We start from the raw sequence: 17,434 nt of genomic DNA on the forward strand, positions 1-17,434 counted from the left end.
GCGCGATGAGTGCTACAATCCCAGAGTCGTCCACGACTGGACCTAATGGTCAAGGGTCCCTTTACCTTTTTATGGTTTAAAGTGATGTGCTAACTTCACCACTGATGTGGGTGTTATCTTTCAGTGAATTTCAAATGGGGACGTGTTCTTAGAGGAAAGATATATTTTGCCATATCAGCATAGTAGCCCCATTTCATAAGCTTGTATTCAATGAATTTGTATTCATAAATGCACAGCTGATTTTAAGTCTGTAAAAAGGGATGTTTCATGGATCTCCCATGAAACATGTAGTTTGACCCATGGCATAAATCTTGTTCTTATAGTTTTCAGTTGCAGCTGTTTGGGAACACTAGTTTCTGCTCTGTCTCCTCCTCCATCTTGTCACTCAGTATGTGTTTCCATATGGCATATGGGACCTGCTTAGTCTTGGGCATACAAAACCCCTCCTACCAGCCATGTCTTATTATTGCCTGTCAAGTGCTTGACTGACACAGGCACACTCCTCCTCCCACCTCTCAGTCTCAGGCAAGGAGCACTTATCAAGCTCTTGGTGGGTGCCAGATGTAACTAATGGGCTGTGTTCAACTTTGTGGAGGTCTGTTGTACATATTTAAAACTTAAGTCCATTAACATTCGCCCTTGAACATATGCATACTCATCCCTGCCCTCCAATAACGGAGTTTACAGATGGTTTTTACTGTCCCTGATATTTTTTGCTACTTTATATAATCCCTTTTTTGTTTGAAAGCCAGCTGTGCAGTCCTTTATGCCAGAGCCAAACCCTCTGATGGGTGCAAGTGCAAGGGTGTGGTCTACTAGTCAGAGCAAAGGGATGGATGCCAACACTTTCAGCGTTCTATAATTGGCTTGGCCAGCAGTGCGCTGTGGGATTTTAAAGGAAGCCAGTTTACCTCACTCTGGCTCAGCAAGTGTGCAAAAAAAATTATTATTTTTTTAAAAATGAATGTGTACTTGTTCATTCTTGGAAGATGTTGTGTTTTAATCTATGCTTAAAAAATGTGAAAGTTGCTTAAGCACAAGGTGACAGAATTGGTCGATGATGGACCGAAGAGATTCCATGTTAGACAGTAGGGAGCAGATGTTCTAAGACCCTCAACACTGTTGATCATTTCTGGTTCCTCAACTTCAGTGGTTGAGAAATTACTCAAATATTAGCTTCGGTGTCTGGAAAATATCTTTCAAAAAGTTACAGAACTTACCAGCTTCTTGGCCTTTATGAGCCTTCAGTCAAACAACACAAAATGAAAACAATGAAAAACTCATTTTTCAAAGGTACACATGTTTACCATGGTAATCTTTAAAGGTTGACTGCAATATGTGTAAGGATGTAAGAAGACAGGGATTTCCATTACAACCTGCTTCTGTTCTGCTGGAGTTCTGTTTCCAGCAAATACTGCATTGTTCATTTCACTGACTGCTATTTATCCTAATTTATGTTACAAATTCAATGTAATTAATGATGTAATTTTCTCTCACATCATTTCTTTTAGTGCAAAGACCATTCATTTCAATATTTCGTTTAGTGCAAAGACCATTCATTTTAATAATAACATCAAACATTAAAAATTTCCCTATACAGGACTGCCTTCAGATGTCTTCTAAAAGTCAGATAGTTGTTTATTTCCTCGACATCTGACAGGCGCGCATTCCACAGGGTGGGTGCGGCTACCGAGAAGATCCTCTGCCTGGTTCCCTGTAATGAGGGAACCATTGCTCCTCTGCCTGGTTCCCTCACAATGAGGGAACCACCATAAGGCCTCAGAGCTGGACCTCAGTGTCCAGGCTGATTGATGGGGGTGGAGACGCTCCTTCTGGTATACAGGGCTGAAACCATTTAGGGCTTTAAAGGTCAACACTAACACTTTTAATTGTGCTAGGAAACATACTGGCAGGCAATGTTGTTTTTTAGGATTGGTGTTATATGGCCCTGGCAGCCACTCTCAGTCATTAGTCTGGCAGCCGTAATTTGGATTAGTTGATTTCCGAGTCACCTTCAAAGTAGAGCACATTGCAGTAGTTCAAGTGCTAGATGCAATTGAAATGTGGGGAGTTACATTTTGTTTGTGGACTGAAAAGAACAGCAAGAGTGACTAATAGTTGTTACTGTACTTGCTGGATTCAGTTCCATTCCGGACATGGCACGAATAAGCATTGTTTCCATTTCCATTGGGATTCTCCAACATCCCTAGGGATGTGCCACAAAGGCCCAAACAATGGAGCTCTTTGAGTATGTGGATAAGTTTTGTTGTTCAGACTCTATGTCACTTCATTTTTTGATAGCTTGTGGCATTTAAGATTTGTGCTTGTAAGAGACAACACAAGTGAGCCACAAGGAAAAACACACACAACATCCTCTTAAAGATGCCAGTAAACAAAGAGTAGGAACTATAAGCAGAAAGAGGCAGAAAATCTGAAAAACCCAGTGTAGACATGACGTTGTTCATATGCAAACATCCACAGAAAATGGTTCCTAAAACATTTCATTGGAGGCAAACATTACATACGAACTAGTCCTTAAAGAAGTGTGCTACTTGTTGCTTTGCTAGACAAGCATCTGTCTGGCCAGATAATAGCTTCTCCTTCCCAGTTGCAGCACCATGCAATTTTCATTCTAATTAACTAAGGAAAATCCTTTCATTTTCTTTGATGGAGACCAAGGGAGGAACCGTTAGGGTATTTATAACATAAAAAGACATAGAAATATCATTTTTCCAGTTTTCGTACCAGACATTCTAATCTAAAACCAGAACCCTACAGTAGTTTTTTTTTTTACCATAATGATTTATTTTAACCCACTAAAGTTCTGTTTGTTGCACTCCTTTGGAATATTCAAATCTGCTCCAGTGGCTGGAATTCTACTGTGGAGAAGTGCCTCCCACACTGCTGTGTATGTTTGTAATGGAAGTCTGAGGTGACCACAAGATTTGCCTTGTACCTGCAGCATTTGGAAGCAGCCTGATCTGTTTTGGATCTGCTTGTGCCGTTTCATTCAGATTCATTATTAAAGTGAGAATCTGATCTGTTAAATCTAAAGCTCTGTTCTACACGCACTATAATGGGGAATCTAAAAATGGTGACAACTTTTTTCCTTTTCACACAAGTGGATGAAATTTGCAGGTAAGGGAGCACACCTGCCCCAAAGTAGATTAATTAATTAATCAGGCAGGTGCATTTGGGGGTTTTCGTGTAGAGAACCTTTCAATTGTTTGTTTAAATAAAAGTCTTTCAGCATAAAAAAAAATAAAAAAATAAAAAGGATTTCCAACCCCTAATCTCTCAAGCTTTGGGTTTTTCTCCAGTCCGTCTGGTTTAATTTCTCAGAAAAAGAAAGGGGATAATGCATTTAACTTTTTGGAAAAGCTGAGACCAGAGAACAACTCAGAAGCTTAGGGGGTCTGAGGGGGTCTGACCCACTTTAAGACGCCTTGAGACACTTTGTCAACAGCACGATCACGATCCAACTCTGCAATGTGAGATCATGACTCAAATCACCCCGGCTCACCTTGCTCTTCGGGCTACACACTGAGTCAATGAACACCTCTAGTATTTAAAGGGGGCTTTAATCTTTGCAGTTGGGCACAGTAGAGCCAAAGAAAATAACAAAAGCACAGTCAGAATTTCAAATGTATCTGTTTGGCTTTGTGTTTTAAAATCCTTCATAATTGTCATTATTTGCAATTTATTTCTGCTCTTAGTAATAATAAAAAGTGCAAATCTTTCTCTTTGGGCACTGGAGACAGGAGAAGGATGATGGTACGATTATGACATTTGCAATGTTCATTTCCAACTTTATCTGTACGCTTTATAAAGAAATCTGCCCTTTAGTATCTGTACATAATTCATATTAAACACTTGCCTATGTTATCAACTTATGGTGTTTTTCTTCTATGTTTCCCCATTCTTCGGTGCTTGTTTGGATTATGTCTGCTGTGATCTGTTTGCATAACAAGGCAGGCAATGAATAAGAAAACAGAAGTAGTGATTTTGCAGCTGTGTATACCAAAGTGAAAGAACCTCCGGGAACCTCATTGTGCTTATGGTTTGCACAAGCAGCCCAGCAAACTGAACTAGTAGGTGCACTTCTCCAATTCAAATACCACAACAGCCTGGCAGAGGCAAAAGGTCCACACGCAAGCTGCCTTTTGCATTGAATATGCTGAGCAATTGTAACAAAAGTCTGCCTTGAAGGTAAACTTGCAAGAAGAGGAGCAGCTACTCTTTTCTTGTGAAAGGTCTCCAGCAAACACCTATTCTCTTTTTGCTCTGTATAGTCCAGAGTTGCAGGAAAGACGACTTTCATGTACAGGCATTGATAGGTCTGAAACAGCAAGTAGCAAATGACCCATGATCATCTTGACTTGCCAACTTATTTGGTACCTCACAAAATCACCTTTTATAAGAAGAGCACTGAGCATAATGACTTTTTATCTTATGCCAAAAGCAATGTGTCCAACTTTGTCTCCTTTGACATTGAGACTTTGACTCTTGAGTTGAGTTGACTTATTGTTGTTGGCATGTTGACCAGCAAGTCTGACACTATTTGAGACACATGAATGTATTAGTTCTACGCGTCACTAGCCCTGAGCAGTGAATTAATACCAAAAAAATGCAGCAGTAGAGCTGAATTTTCAGTTTCAGCTCAGATAATTCAGCACTATCAATTGTTTTAAGAAAAGGAAACAGCTGGAGTGTTTTACAAATCCACGCTACATACAAGTATGTTTTGTTTTCAAGAATGAAGATGACTTGGGATGAGAAACATGTTGCAACAACAAATATTTATTGCATTTTTACTTAGCATAATCTATGTGCTGCTTGATTTATAGTAAAACCTCTAAGGAGTTTATAAGACTTAGTAAAATTTATTTGTTTGTTTATTGCTCATTGTTCACCATAAGGTTCCACCCCAGGGCAGGATACAGCCTTAAAAACAATATTAAAAACAATTAAAAACAACTTACAACCATAAAAATAAGGTGTGATAAAATTATAAATAGAAGAGTTAAAAACAATTAAAAAGATAATTAAAATTAACAGAAAAAAGAATAAGACACATCAACATCAATGTTTCTGGATAGCGTCACCTAAACAAAAATGTTTTAAGCAGGCACTGAAAAGAGTACAGTGAAGGCTAGCGATTTTCCTTTATTACCATAGGAATGCAGAATGCTTGTGCATGTAAGGGACATTCCACCCATTAAATGTACTAGAAATATTATATTTGAAGTGGTCACAAATTTGCCAAGGAGGGGAAAAAAAACATTTCTGGGTCCTGTGAATATGTAGCAAACTTGCTCACAACATCATGTGTTTGGGCATGGACAACAGCCTTTTCAGACCAGAATTTGGAACCTATAAAATTGCAATAAAACCAAATGAGGGCGGAGGGACCAACTGTTCTCTAGGTTTGACCATTTACGCATGCCAGACCATTAGTAAGAAGAGTTGCTGCCAAAATCCTCATGAGAAGTTCAGTCTGGAATAGTACCTTCATCATAATCACCAAATTATAAGAAGGGCAGGGGAAACTGGCTGTGTAAACGAGTCTTTAAATGCTCCAACTGCGGTTTCTTTCAACTGGTGTGACTGTGGACCGTGGGCTATAAAGGGTTAGTGAGGAATCTCAGCTCCTGAGTTTCTTTCTTTCACATTGTTGTCTGTAGGCAAAGTGGGTTGGTTGGTTGGTTGGTTGGTTGCTAGGTGTGTGCATAGCATACTTCTGGCTGTGGTACAGTGAACATAGACTTGGACTGTGGGCAAGTGAGCTGGCAATTTAGGAAGCAGGGGCCATATGGCTAAGTGAGTAGTCAAAATCAAAGAGCAAGTTTGGAGGCAGGACCAAGACACAAATGAGGAGGCAAGTCCAAAGTGCTAGCCAGAAGTTAAGACAGAGGGATACAGAAATCACTTGTTGCTCAAGCACTACAGAGGGTTTGGTGGGCATGAAAGAAGTACTTTAATAAGTAATCTATCCCGACACTTTCAGCATTTGGCTTCCTTGTATGTCCATGAGTTCTAGTGTTAGGAAAGAGGGAGTAAAACTTTTCTATATCAACTTTCTCCACACCTTTCATAATTTTATAATTATGTGAGTGTGAGCAGTGGAAATTGGCTCCGATCCTGTTCCTTTGTCTGCAGGCTCAGACACTTGTTCAGCCGTTCCCTTCATGCACACTCCAATACTGGGGTGGCGGTGGCGGGGGTGGGGGGGTTAAAAAGTGCAGACTTGAATCTTGCAGGGAGTAAAAAACAAAACAAAACAAAACATTTTGCTCCAGTGTGCTGAAACAAAAGTGTTATGGATCTCATTGAGTCTTAATGTTGCTTTATCTGATTCTACCGTGTTTCTCCGAAAATAAGACACCGTCTTATATTTATTTTTCCTCAAAAGAACACACTATGGCTTATTTTCAGAGGATGTCTTATTTTTTTTCCTCCTCCTGCCGCGGCCAGCATTGCTGCTACTCCTATCACTATTTCTTATTTTTGGGGTATGGCTTATATTCCTTGAATGCTTAAAAATCCTGCTACGGCTTATTTTATGGCTACGTCTTATTTTCGGAGAAACAGGGTAATTAGGCTGTACCAGGACCTGGGAAGGTAAAGGTAAAGGGATCGCTGACCGTTAAGTCCAGTCACGAACGATTCTGGGGGTGTGGTGGTCATCTCGCTTTATTGGCCAAGGGAGCTGGCATTTGTCTGCAGAGAGCTTCCAGGTCATGTGGCCAGCATGACTAAGACGCCTCTGGCGAACCAGAGCACCGCACGGAAATGCCGTTTATCTTCCCGCTGGAGCGGTACCTATTTATCTACTTGCACTTGACGTGCTTTTGAACTGCTAGGTTGGCAGGAGCAGGGACCGAGCAACGGGAGCTCACCCCGTCGCAGGGATTCGAACCACCGACCTTCTGATCGGCAACCCCTAGGCTTAGTAGTCAAATCCCCACTCAGCCATGATGAAGCCCATTGGCTGACGTTGGACCAGTCAGTATCTCTCAACCTATCTTACCTCCCAGGGTTGTTGGGAAGATTAGCATGGTGAGGGAGAGAAGTTTGCATGCCACCTTGAGATTCTTTGAGGAAAGGTAGGATTTAAATGTAGTAATGGAATTAAATATAGACAGTATGTGGCAGTAACAGGGCCTCTTCTGAGGCATTGCAAATGCCCTTAAATTCTAAGAAGTGTTTCTTGAATGGGAGCTGTATTCAAATCTTGTATGACTTGGCTATGGCCAAGAGCGGCCAAGGAGTTCTGAGGAGAACTCCCCTTACCAGTGCAGTCAGTCAATGGTGAAGGGGACAATGCCAGTATTAAGATATTGTAAAGGCATTCAGGATATTGGGTTGTCAGTGGGAAGCTGGCAGAAGGACAACAAACTAAGCTTTAATGAAACAAGCCATGGTTTGCTTGGTCATCTGTATGGCAACTCATGATTTGTTCTTGACAAACCAGTTTAGCATTGCATGCAAACCTGGCCACTGTGTGTGCATCCATGTGGCTTAAAAAAAAAAAGACTGGAATGCATGTATAGGAAAGATTGGGGGTACAAACAATAAATGTAGTGTTCTGTGTAATATCTGAAATGTACTGCAGTCTTCTTTCTCTGAAGGGAGGTGTGACCTTTTGCTGCTGAATGTGTACCTCTTGTTTGTTTTTTATTAAGAAAAAAGAGTTTCACTCTAGGACGGTCTGGGTCCAGATGGTTAGATATCGAAGGTATGTGTAGGAGAATGTATTGTAAGGTTGGTTGTTCTTGAATCTTGATATATTGTTAATCTGTTTACCAGGTGCCACTCCTATAGTACAGCAGGACCCCTAGGCTGTTTAGACTGTAGTTACTTCCTGGGTATGGAGTCAGACCACAGGACAGACGCCAATATGTCAAACCTTGAATGTGACTTGTGTGACTTCAGGAGGGGTGGGGAGGTGAAGAGAGAGATTGACAACACTTTAATGGCTAAGTGAGAAATGTAGCTGCCTCTTGTGTTCACAAAGGATTTATTGCAATCTAGAGATTAACAGTAGAGATTTTAAGGAGGCTGTGATTTCCAACCTGTCCTCAAACAACACTGTTTCCATCCTGCTACGATTTGGCTGTGGTTAAACCACTAAGCCTAGGCCTAGGGCTTGCTGATCAGAAGGTCGGCGGTTTGAATCCCTGTGACGGGGTGAGCTCCCGTTGCTTGGTCCCAGCTCCTGCCAACCTAGCAGTTCGAAAGCACGTCAAAATGCAAGTAGATAAATAGGAACCGCTACAGTGGGAAGGTAAACGGCATTTCCATGTGCTGCTCTGGTTTGCCAGAAGCGGCTTTGTCATGCTGGCCACATGACCTGGAAGCTATACGCCGGCTCCCTCGGCCAATAATGCGAGATGAGCGCGCAACCCCAGAGTCGGTCACGACTGGACCTAATGGTCAGGGGTCCCTTTACCTTTACATAAAACCTATGTTATCTGTCCCACTTTCCACTGCAGCCAAAACTACAGTACAGTAATGTAATTAGCTGCATAATTTCAGTGCATTTCAGTGGAAGGGAAATGTGGAAACCAACACTATTATTTATGTAACAGTTGCCAACTAAAGAAGCAACTCTGGTGAATACTGCTTGTGTTCGCTTGCAGGATTTCTGTTCCTGACCTCAGATGAACGTGCAAATTGCAGCAATTTCCATTTCCAGAGGAATTCTCCCACATCCTTAATTAACACTGTCCATTTAAAACTGCTGCTGAATCAGGAGACTCAGTAGTAGCTGCAGCCATTCCTACCGATTTCCCCCTCTGGTCCTGTTATTTGCCTCTGTTCCCCTGCTGCAAAATCAGAGAATCACAGAATCATAGAGTTGGAAGAGACCACAAGGGCCACCCAGTCCAACCCCCTGCCAAGCAGGAAACACCATCAAAGCATTCTTGACATATGCCTGTCAAGCCTCTGCTTAAAGACCTCCAAAGAAGGAGACTCCACCACACTCCTTGGCAGCAAATTCCACTGCCGAACAGCTCTTACTGTCAGGAAGTTCTTCCTAATGTTTAGGTAGAATCTTCTTTCTTGTAGTTTGAATCCATTGCTCCGTGTCTGCTTCTCTGGAGCAGCAGAAAACAACCTTTCTCCCTCCTCTATATGACGTCCTTTTATATATTTGAACATGGCCATCATAACACCCCTTAACCTTCTCTTTTCCAGGCTAAACTGTACTTCTGTAGACTTAACTGTAATCAAACTGGAAAAACTTGAGCTGTTACTGGCTGAGAACCAAACTGAGAAAGAAAGAAAAATTCGTAATTGAGGTTTGATTCTCTGACTTCCAAAGCAGCGCACATTGCATAATAGAATGCCGTTTCTAGAAATGGATTGCTGCTTAATGAATCTCATTGCTGTTTTGGCCTTACGCAGTTGAATGCTCTATCCAAACCTGATTAAGAAAATTTGAGCTGAGGTTTGAACACATTCTTTTAATTATGCAGTAGGTTGTAGACATCTGCGTGCGTTCAACATAGATACCTTTGTTTCTATTGAAAATTAGCAGATGAAATTAGCAAATTCTTGCTGCTGCTGTATGTATTTGTTCCACCTTCCTTTTGGAGAGTCAGCACATCAGAAGGGAAAACCTAAAAGAAGCAATAGCCCTGTGAACAATGCATATTGGGGCTGCCTTCTGTCAGTCAGTGGTGTAGGATAGGGAGTAGCCTAGAAAAGTGTATGAGGACAGTTCCCACACCCAGTGGAACTGCAACCTACAGAGGAAACTGCTAAAGAAGGTAGACAACTCGGCCATCAAAGGTATGCCTTCCATGCTGAGAGCTGCAACATTAAAGGATATGACTTATCCATTTTATATATAAAGCATGGTTTTCCTCAATAAGGCCTATTATCCTTTCACCTGCAAACATATTAGAATGGGACACTGCCTGTAATTCCAGGATGCTTTTGACTCTGTACATTCTCTCTCTGAATATCCTTAGCTGCTCAAATATTCTGTGTTCTCCAGGTGTCTGCCAGTTCATTGTACCCTTCACTCACCCCTGCCTCCCCCCCCCACCTTGCAAAATCTGAACCAACCAGTTGAACAACGTCTCCTTAATAGCTTCACTTGCTCAACCAAGATGATTTTGTAGGGGCAACAACAAACCAGGAAGGAATGTCTGGGTGGCTGGTCAGTTCATGTGAAGTGACTGACTATAAATCTAGAATATGCCAATATGTAATGCTTTAAATTTGGTGCAACAATGCCTGCATTGCAGCATCAAATTAGAATGGAAAGAATTCAAGGAAAGGAGGGATCAAAAGCTGCTGGTCTCCCAGAAGAGCTGATGGAGAGGCTGCCATATTATGTTTCCAGGTAATTTCTGTAGTGTTTGTCTGCAGGACAGCAGTTATCTTTTCCTGAAATGTCCTGGAATGCTTGGTTGTTGTCGCTGACCGGTGTACAGGAAGACAAGAGAACTTGACTCTGTATAACATATAATCTGCATGCTATGTCCATCTTTTGAGGACACATTTTATCTGGTTTGTAGTGTCTATGTTGCATGATTTGTAACATGGCATGACACCTCCAGTTCTGCTGCCTAGTGGAAATAAATTTAGCTTTGTAATCTTGGCTACCATCTGCAAGCTCAGCATCCACAATATCAATCAACCTCTGGTTATGTTGTTCTGGAGATAACAGTTATATAGTAGTAGTTACAGGTAGGTAGCCGTGTTGGTCTGAGTCGAAGCAAAATAAAAAAATTCCTTCAGTAGCACCTTAAAGACCAACTAAGTTTTTATTTTGGTATGAGCTTTCGTGTGCATGCACACTTCTTCAGATACGTATCTGAAGAAGTGTGCATGCACACAAAAGCTCATACCAAAATAAAAACTTAGTTGGTCTTTAAGGTGCTACTGAAGGAATTTAGTTATATAGTAGGAACTTGATTACATACCTAATGAAAATGAATGACTACTTCACACTAAATAACTTGACTAATGCAGTTCACTTCTCTGCTTTTCATGTTAAGCTCTATTTAGGCCATTTGGAAGCTGTCTGCGGACAAACGCCGGCTCCCTCGGCCTATAGAGCGAGATGAGCGCCGCAACCCCAGAGTCGGACACGACTGGACCTGATGGTCAGGGGCCCCTTTACCTTTAATCTTAAAATGGATTTTCATGAATTACAACCTCACCCTGCCTAATTTCATAAGCTGCTAAATATTGTAAAAATAAAACTAATCTTATCAGGGGGTCAATTTGTTTCCTCCAGGTAGCCAAGTATATGAGGTTCCCCAGGTTAACATATGACATTAACATTTGCCCTCCTCAGGTACTTGCATAAGAACAAACTGGTAATGGTGAACACAGAAAGCTACATTATTGTACCTGAAGCAGCCGTTTGATGTTTGTGGAAGTCATTTTTGCAAGATGTGTTCTGTAAATTAAAGATCTTCCTATATACATACAAATGTAAGGCTGTCGTCGCACAGCCCCTTTTGGAAGATTTGTAGTGCTTTATCACAATCCTGGATTTGCATGAAGTTAGAGGGGGAGGGGGAGCAAAAGAGAAGGGAGGTCTTTTAAATGGTAATTTTAAGCAGCAGAGGTTGGAACAAAGCAGGGTAGAGGGACACAGAGAAGTTTTAAGGATATGGGTATGATCGAAGGAGCTGTGAGAATATGGGGAGATTAAAGGACCCGTGAGGACATGAGGGGTTGAGTGTGGTGTACAATAGGTGGGAGGTTTGGTGGGGCATGCGAATAACATGTGCCAGTACCATTGTGATGTCATTGTTGCATCACAGTCAGAGCCTCCATTCCTTGCTAATCAATACTGATTGGCACAGAGGACTTTGTGCAGCCTCATTCTACTTTGTAAAAACAGATAAAGAAATCAAGATTACAGTACTTGAAATTGTGAATAATGGAATCCTGTGAACATTTCTTGCCTCAAGCAAACCTTCCTCTACTCTGTCCCTTCATTAGTTAGTGTCTCTGTATTTCCATTTTGCCATACACATCATGACATCTAGTTGCCTTAATAGGCAAAAGCCCTGTGTTGCACAAAGGAGGAGGGAACAAGGGAGCAGCTGTTGAGCTGAGGCCTCTGCACTGCCTTTTTATGGAAATCTGTTCCATTATTTCCATAGGAACTCTTGGGGTTATTTTGGCATCCAAGACATTAGAAAGGACACTGAGCAGCTTGGTTAGACAAAAGCAGCCCTCCTGGTGGCTCTGGCAAATACCTGTGTCCCTTCCAGTGATAAGGTGGTTTCAGAAAGCACCCCAAGCTATGCACCTGCTTTTTCAGAGGGAGTGCAATCCCATGAACAGCTGGCCTTTCCCTTTAATTCCTGGACCTGGAAACCTCCCAGCCAAATGATGCAAGTGTGATACATATCAGAGCATGAGACTCTTAATCTCAGGGTTATGGGTTCAAGCCCCATGTTGGGTGTCAGGGTTGTTGTGACTACTCCTGAGTAACGACCTTCCACATGCTTGTCTTTCAGAAGTCTTTATTAGTGCACATTATTTACAGTGTAGTGAGCTGTTGGTTTCATGTCTCCTCATTCCGAATCAGAATCCGGCACCGCCCCCTTCCGCGATTTGGACCAACATAAAAGCCTCGGGACAGTGAATCTCCTCCCCTTTCTCCTACTCCTCAATTCCGGAGTCGGGGGGGGGGAGGGTCTGCGGTCTGCCTGATTCCTCTCCTCTCTTTCCCTCTCCCTCTCTTCCTGCCTGTGGAGCAGGGGGTCTTGGATGTTGCCAGAGGTCTGGCACTCCCTTTTCGTCTCCTGACTTTCCTCATCCGCCCCTTCGCTTTCATGACTGCTTGGAGACGGGCTGCTTCTGATGAGGGGGGGCTGTTCTCTATAAGCCCTTCCCCTTATATTGGGCAATATATTTATGTGGTCCTTTCCAACTCTACAATTCTATGTAGAATAAAGTAGTAAATGCAAATCTCTCAATGTATAGTAAGCACTTTATTTTCAGAAAAGTGTTCACGGCACAGGAATGGTGCCAGATGTTGGGGAGGGTGCTTGGCATCTGGCATTGGGGGGCCCCTAGGACAGGGCGCAACTGAACTTGGCTGCTGTTCAGAAGCGACCCCACCACTGAAAAGCATCTGGGGGGTTGACGGGGAAGGCAGAGAATGATGACATCCTGAGTCAGGCTGGGGAGAGGACTTTCCCTTCCCCCAAGGCCCCTGTTTGAACCAACTGCGGTCACTGGTTTCAGAAGTGAAGAGTTATGATAATAATTGCCACCATGGAGCCCAAACATGACTTCTGTATTTATTGAGATTGTAGCTTTGTTGCAAAATGATCCAAAGTGGACTTTGGCATTTATATTTTAGAACTTCAGGTTCATAGGACACTTCTAAAACTACAAAGCAGGGCCTTCCAGAGTTGGATCATCCCGTTTTACTGGCAGGAAACTGAGGCAGAGCAACACTGGTTTGCCCAAGATCACCTCTTTTGAATCAGTGACATGGGAGGCTTGGCTGAATTCATCTTCTTCTACCCACTGGGCCAACCAGCTCCCTTGTAGATTCACTGCTTTGAAATTAGGAATTGATATACGTAGTTGTAATAGCCTTGCAGCAGGCAACGAGAGGTGACACCATATGTACCAGTAGATTCTGCGTAAGAAACCCCCTGGGGCCTATTTCTGCGATGAAAGAGAAGTCCTGGCTTGCATACTCAGCTATTACTTTTCAGGTGCTAACATTGGCGGGAGGTTATTTTGCAGCCTTCTCTATTAACCATCTCTCTGTGTGGCATGAAAATCTTACTGCTGTGCTTGGGTCATTGTCTGTGCCCTTATAACAAAGGCAGATCACTTACTCGCTTGAGAAGAGGAGATGACGGGAAAATGAAGGACCTGGCGATCATTTATTTATGCTACAGTGTTGCATTTCCTTTTGACTCTTCCAGACTTTTAAAGTCTATAGAGAAAGAGAGAGAGAAGTGATGATGTTTAAATAAAAATGGCTGAGAAACTTGAGAGGGGTGGCAGAAAAAGGGCTCCAGAAACGGGTCAGTAAAGCAGGGGTCATATATTGCTGTGGAAGTGTCGCAGCCTGGAGACACAGGCAATATTACATTAATATGTGTTTGTATGTAGGCTATTTATGCTCAAGTTCTTTTCCTGCATTTCCTTCCAAAGACACTCTAAGCAGCTCACATGAAAAAAATCTAGAATGTACAAACATATCAAGGGAGATTTGGTTTGGTAAAGAAGTCCAGAAACAGGAGCAAAAGCAAGGGGGTGACTGCTGAGAATGGGAGAGGGTAGCTAGGCAGTTTTCTACACTGTGGCTAGGAAGGAAAAACATGTGGGTTGTTTTGTTTTGTTTTGTTTTGTTTTGTTTTGTTTGTTTTGTTTTGTTTTGTTTTGTTTTGTTTTGTTATGAACTACTTCCAGTTGGTTGATAACTTTTTATGGTAATGCTGTGCTTTACAGATTTCACAGCCATCTCCTTCAATTATCCAGGCTTGCACAGTGAGTCTTTGCCTGCTATTAGGTAGGAATCTCTCCCCTTTTCTACAACATTTGCAGATCATTGGCCTCTGTCCATGTACCCAGCGATAGTCTTGGTCAGAGTTCCGCTTCAGCTATATCTGACAAGACGTATGTCAGGAATGTTCCGGCTTCTCCAAAGCTTGACGGACATTCAAAGGGGGAACAGAAGAATTTTGGTTATATATAGTTATACCCCATGTCATTTACTCCTTTGTTTTCATCCCAGTTGGTGCTCGATATTGCATTTCCTCCTTGGAATGCTTTCTACTCCACATTCAGCCCCCTTAGAAAGCTCTGTAGTAAGTATCATTGTGGGAAGGGATGTGACTCAGTGGCAGAGCACCTGTTCTGCGTGCAGAAGATGTACCAGGTTCAATCCATGGCAAGTCCAGGTAGAGCTGGGAATCTTCCCTGTCCGAGAACCTGGACAGCCACTGCCAGTCAGTGCAAATACTGAGGTATAAATGGACAAGTGCTCTGACTCAGTTGAAGGCAGTTATCCCTGAAATAAGAGCCTTTCCATTATCACTGATGAAAAAGACACAGTGATTTAAAAATAAGCAACAATTTATTTCTGGCTGTTTGGCACTGCACAGGTTTTGAATCAGGAATGCTGACTATGGGACCCAGACATGCTCTCTGCTTATCTGTGGCAGCCATTGATGTACATTTCTAGAATGACCATTCCATTGTCCTGCAAGTGGGACTTCCTAACTGCTCTAGAAAGCATTTCTTGGCAGGATAATAAATTTTTTGTTGTTGTTTAGTCGTTTAGTCGTGTCCGACTCTTCGTGACCCCATGGACCATAGCACGCCAGGCACTCCTGTCTTCCACTGCCTCCTGCAGCCCTTAGGAAACAATGGAGAAATTGAAGACTTTAGAAAAGCTGTAACTGGGAAGCAGAAGAATGACACACACACCCCTCAGCCACCATAGAAAGATAAGCAAGAAGTTCAGCTTCTTTCTAACCTAGGTCTTACTTTTCATGGGAAAAAATGAAATTTCTGCTGAGGGAGTGGTTTTTGTGAGAGTCCTGCAGTGTAGCCCAGTGGTTTTATCCCCACATGACACATTGGGCAAGGGGATCACAACCACCCCACATAATTGTGACGTACGGTAAGTGGCAGGCAAATGGGATTGAGAACAAAATTGTCATAAGACCCTTTAGAAAAGGCTGTATGAATTGTCACTCTCTTGACACTTTGTTGAGGAAATGTGTAATCATAGATCAACATCAGAGTACAAATGCTTCAAGTGAATTTGAAAGAACAGGTCAAGCATTAACTACTGGTTAATGAACAATACTGATTTCATCAAAGACTGTTGCAGTATCTATTTGTGCATCTCTAAAGTACACTTTCAGGCAGCGTATTGCAATTAATTTAGATGTACTTTTCCGATTATGGTTTTTGTCAGCGAAAATATTTGTGACTCAAAGAATTCATTATAAAAACCATGAATATACTCACTATTCCGTATAACAATCAGGATTGTTAAAAGGCGTTTGAAATGCTGCAGTAGGAGTAATACCTCTCCCCTGCTAAAAGAAAACCCCTGGTGATTATTTCAGATACCTAGTGGGAAAAATTCCACAATATAAAATATATACGGTTGCAACAAGCATAGCCTTGTTGGACACCTTCAGTCACCCTGCAAACTTAAAAGCAGGACTCCCTGGAATGTACTGTGTTCTGTTCACGGGCAAATAGGAGCTTTGAGGTGATGAGATGATGTGTGTGCTTGTGTGTCACAACACAGGGACAATGGTCAAACCCCTTCCTAACAGTTCTGCAGTCCTGATACAGATCCATCCGCCCATGGCTGCTATTACACATGAGCCTTTGACAATTCTTTTGGGGACTGTCGGAGAAGCAGTACTTTACAGTGGTTCCATTCCTATCTGTAAGGATGGTTCCAAAGAGTAGCAGTGGGAGACTTTTCCTCGGCCCTGTGGCATTTCTGCAGGTTTCAATCTTGTCTCTCATGCTGTTCTAGATGTGGAGTCATTGGGAACAGTCATTGTAGGATTGGGAGCAAAGTGCCATCATTATGCTGATGACCCCCATCTGAATCGGGAGATGCAGCATAGGTGCTGAGCTGTTGTCTGGAGGTGGTAGTGGGTTGGATGTGGGCCAATGAATTGCAACTGAATCCAGACAAGTTCTGTGGTTGGATGGTTCTTCAGTTCAGGATTTCGAAGATGCAGGCAACATAGCTTGGGAGTACTGTTGAAGCCATCTTTGTCCCTGGAAACCCAGGTGGCTTCAGGGGCCCAGAATACTTATGCCCAACTGTGGCCATTCCTAGACTGGAATAGTCTAACTAGTTACCCATATTCAGTGAACCTCCAGATTGGACTATTGCAAAGGAGCTCTACATGTGGATACAGTTGAAAATGGTCCAGAGGTTAAAACCAGCACAGAATGTGACAGCCAGGGCACTAATGGATGTTCCTAGTCACATGCATATAACATCAATTCCAAAAGAGTTCCATTGAATACCAGTGGTATTCTGGGTCATGTTGTAGGTGCACAGAGAGATATAGATGTCAGGGATGAAAAGTATGAGTAAAAAGGATGCACTGAGCTGGTTCACATGTAATGCTAAACCAACACAAATGTGCAAACATGGAGATCACAGTCATTTCACTCTTCATGCACTCCTCCTGCTAATGTGAGCTGGACCATAGTGGTCCAAACCCAGCGTTCATGACTAGTCTCCGTTAGACAAGCCATGAGCTGTAAACCCGAGAACAAGCCTTGGCTGCAGCTCATAGTTTGTCTATATAGCAACACAAACCATGAGCCTGGGTTTGGATAACCTGCCACACCAAATCATGGCTTAGCTCAGTGCAGCAGCAGGACTAGAGGAGGAATAAAGCCACTGTGATTTCCTCTCCAGGAGTCTGCACACTTG

The 17,434-nt window shown here is 42.5% G+C and overlaps 1 protein-coding gene across 2 annotated transcripts in view; it reads left to right on the forward strand.

The window, feature by feature from the left end:
- Positions 1 to 17,434, forward strand: part of B4GALNT3 (beta-1,4-N-acetyl-galactosaminyltransferase 3) — a 79,159-nt gene that overhangs the window by 17,525 nt on the left and 44,200 nt on the right. Inside the window, exon 1 of one of the 2 annotated variants that reach the window (XM_088652371.1) lies at positions 11,066 to 11,123. The exons of the other annotated variant lie outside the window; for it this stretch is intronic. Within the exon in view, the coding sequence (XP_088508497.1) occupies positions 11,081 to 11,123 (43 nt within the window). The 5' untranslated portion in view covers positions 11,066 to 11,080. Of the gene's footprint in view, positions 1 to 11,065; positions 11,124 to 17,434 lie in introns of those variants that run through there. 2 annotated transcript variants of the gene reach the window in all.

The sequence above is a fragment of the Zootoca vivipara genome, chromosome 9 (genome assembly GCF_965207765.1).
Source record: "Zootoca vivipara chromosome 9, rZooViv2.hap1.1, whole genome shotgun sequence".
In the NCBI taxonomy this organism is placed as follows: domain Eukaryota; kingdom Metazoa; phylum Chordata; class Lepidosauria; order Squamata; family Lacertidae; genus Zootoca; species Zootoca vivipara.